The 2,883-nt window shown below is 31.0% G+C and overlaps 1 protein-coding gene across 1 annotated transcript; it reads left to right on the top strand.

Annotated features, from left to right (window-relative positions):
• Nucleotides 1–719: 719 nt before the first annotated feature.
• KLRC4 (killer cell lectin like receptor C4) lies at nucleotides 720–2,603 on the top strand. The gene is made up of 4 exons (XM_032158982.1): nucleotides 720–906; nucleotides 1,284–1,382; nucleotides 1,924–1,977; nucleotides 2,521–2,603. Exons 1-4 carry the CDS (start codon nucleotides 720–722, stop codon nucleotides 2,601–2,603), a joined length of 423 nt encoding a protein of 140 aa, XP_032014873.1.
• The last annotated feature ends 280 nt before the right edge of the window (nucleotides 2,604–2,883 follow it).

Here is a 2,883-nt window from a genome sequence, read left to right as displayed (position 1 = left end):
AATCAGTTATCAATAACTTCTGTAAAATAAACAGTTAAATCTTTGTCAATAGTATTTAGTTTATGCATAAGTTAATGTAATGTTTTACAAGGTATAAAATATTTCTTTAAAATTTTAACAATTTTTCTGATTTCCTCAGTCATTCAGAATAAAAAACATTTGCCAAGACCTCATGCCCTTTTAGTAAATGAATGTAAGTCACTAACTTAATGTATTTTAGTATTAAAAGTTGTTCTATATGCTAACAAATTATTCCTCCATCTTTAGCACTCAATCCTTACATTAATGAATTTTAAAATTGTCATACAATTAGGGCATTTTATTTTCAAATTTCACCCCTTTTAGTTTTTTACATAGGTATTCTATTGGTGATAAAATATTCCTGTAGAATCTGATTTTAAATTAATGAAGATATTTATATTCGATTACTTCTTAGTTTTCACAAATGTATTGTTTTCTATTGTTCCCATTAATAATATTATGTCAAATATAGAATACCTTTTAAAAAATGACCTATTGTTTAAAGAGATTTCAGTTTAAAACTTTCGGAAATTAGTACCAGACTTTTATATTGGTCAACAGCAAAATGAACATTATTACTCAGTCTCCAACACATGCAGTTTGCCTATACCAGGGATCCTGTCAAAATATACACCATTTATAGCTTTTTAAGTGCAGTTATCATAGAGCACAGTCCCTCACATCACACAGCTGCGAAGATGAATAAACAAAGAGGAACATACTCAGAAGTGAGTCTGGCCCAGGACCCAAAGAGGCAGCAAAGGAAACTTAAGGGCAATGAAAGCTCCATTTCAGAAACCGAACAGGAAATATTCCAAGTAGAATTAAATCTTAAAAATGCTTCCTCGGATCGTCAAGGGAATGACAAGACATATCACTGCAAAGGTAAAACGTTAAATAGATCTTCAATATTATTGTTTAGGATGTGCAGTTGAATGCAGAAGGGTGGGGAAAGATGAGGGAATATTTTGCACTTGTGAGAATCAGAGGTCAAAGTCAGGATCTAATATTCTAATATGAAATCTGAAGCCTGATTTTATTCAGGCGTTGTTCAATTGTAATCTGTGATCAACAACTCATGGAGCATTATACTTACTGAAAATGAAATGGTATATTCTGAGAGAAAGATTACTAGAGTAGATATAGATTTAGAGGACAGAGTTTATCGTTATGTTTACCTGTGCACGTGGGTTCTCTTGCATGTAAACCTTCTCATCAACTCTCTATCTCCTCTCTCAGTGCCTCTATTTCTCTCCCTGCAGGTTTACTGCCACCTCCTGAGAAGCTCACTGCTGAGGTCCTGGGAATCATTTGCATTGTCCTGATGGCCACTGTGTTAAAAACAATAGTTCTTATTCCTTGTAAGCGTATTCTTGAACGATTATAAGGGAACTTTTCGCTATAAGGATTGGAAGCGCCTTGAAACATTTCGTAATAATGAGGATTAAAACTCTCTTTTTAACGTATATATCTGAACCCCAAGATAATATAGTTCTTCTGAACTTTTCAAATTTATAAATAACAGAATAATTGTAGAAAACATTTGTTTATTTTTGAGTGTGTATTAAATATATATGTATATATGATACACACACACAGAGATGTATTCTGATTTCATGATTCAAAGACATGTTTTAAGAGAAAAAATATTTAGAAAAACAAATTAATTTTTGAAACTGGTTAAATCAAATACTATAAGAGATGGTGAAGTTTTATGCTAATGGCTTTAAAATATTTGTTTTAAAGATCTCATTACTTTGTTTATTTTTATAGAAATGTCATTTTTATTTCAGATTGTTCCAATTTAAAATAATTTTAAATTTTGTATTTCAAAGTAAGCAACTGAAATTATTATAGTTTATCTAGATATTAATTTTGTAGGAATTACTTTAATTTTTCTAGGTATTGGAGTACTGGAGCAGAACAATTTTTCCCTGAATAGAAGAATCCAGAAAGGTACATTATGATTGTCAATGTTCTGATGTTAGTACTGTTTATATTTTGTCTCTATCTTAAGGGATGCAAAATGATAATAAAATGTTTTGGGAAAATAAACTATAACATTGAGCCATAAATGTTTATAAAATAAAGATTATATGAGGGCATTTCCTTTTCTCCAATAATAAGTAGAAATACTCAGTTAAAATCATTATACCCTCTTGTTGCATTTAATTAACTGAAATTTCCTACTACTATAAGATGATGAGATAAATAATTTTATTATACTTGAAAAGCAGTTTTGTTCAGTGATGTTTAAGACGTATAGGGTGGATTTTTGTTTGCTGGCTTGTTCTATATGGGAACACAGTTAAGGGATGAGAGGTGGACCTTTTATTGTGCATGTGTGTATGAGTGACTAGTTATTTTAAAATGTATATTTAACAGCCTATGAGGATGCATAGATATTGTGTACCTATATGTTTATAGCTTTGCAAATATATAAAATAATTTTCATTTGTAAACATATTGTTCTGCATAGTAATTCATATCTTTATTTAGCACGTCATTGTGGCCATTGTCCTGTATATTTGGGACTGAATGTGATATCTGAAGTAGTGTTTAAATATAAGATTTCTTTATAATATTGACTTTTTTAATCAATATCATGCTGTGCCCTTCACCATCTGATAGGCCCTAGCGCATGTTGTTCGCCTCTGTGTGTCCATGTATTCTCATCATTTAGCTCCCACTTATAAGTGAGAACATACAGCATTTGGTTGTCTGTTCCTGCGTTAGTTTGCTAAGGATAATAGCCTACAGTGCCATCCATGTTCCTGCAAAGGATATGATCTCATTCTTTTTTATGATCGCATAGTATTCCATGGTGTATATGTACCACATTTTCTTTATCCAGTCTATCAC

The sequence above is a fragment of the Hylobates moloch genome, unplaced genomic scaffold (assembly GCF_009828535.3).
Source record: "Hylobates moloch isolate HMO894 unplaced genomic scaffold, HMol_V3 SCAFFOLD_8, whole genome shotgun sequence".
NCBI lineage: Eukaryota > Metazoa > Chordata > Mammalia > Primates > Hylobatidae > Hylobates > Hylobates moloch.
Note: the sequence above shows the minus strand (reverse complement) of the source record. Positions and strands in the feature narration are given on the sequence as shown.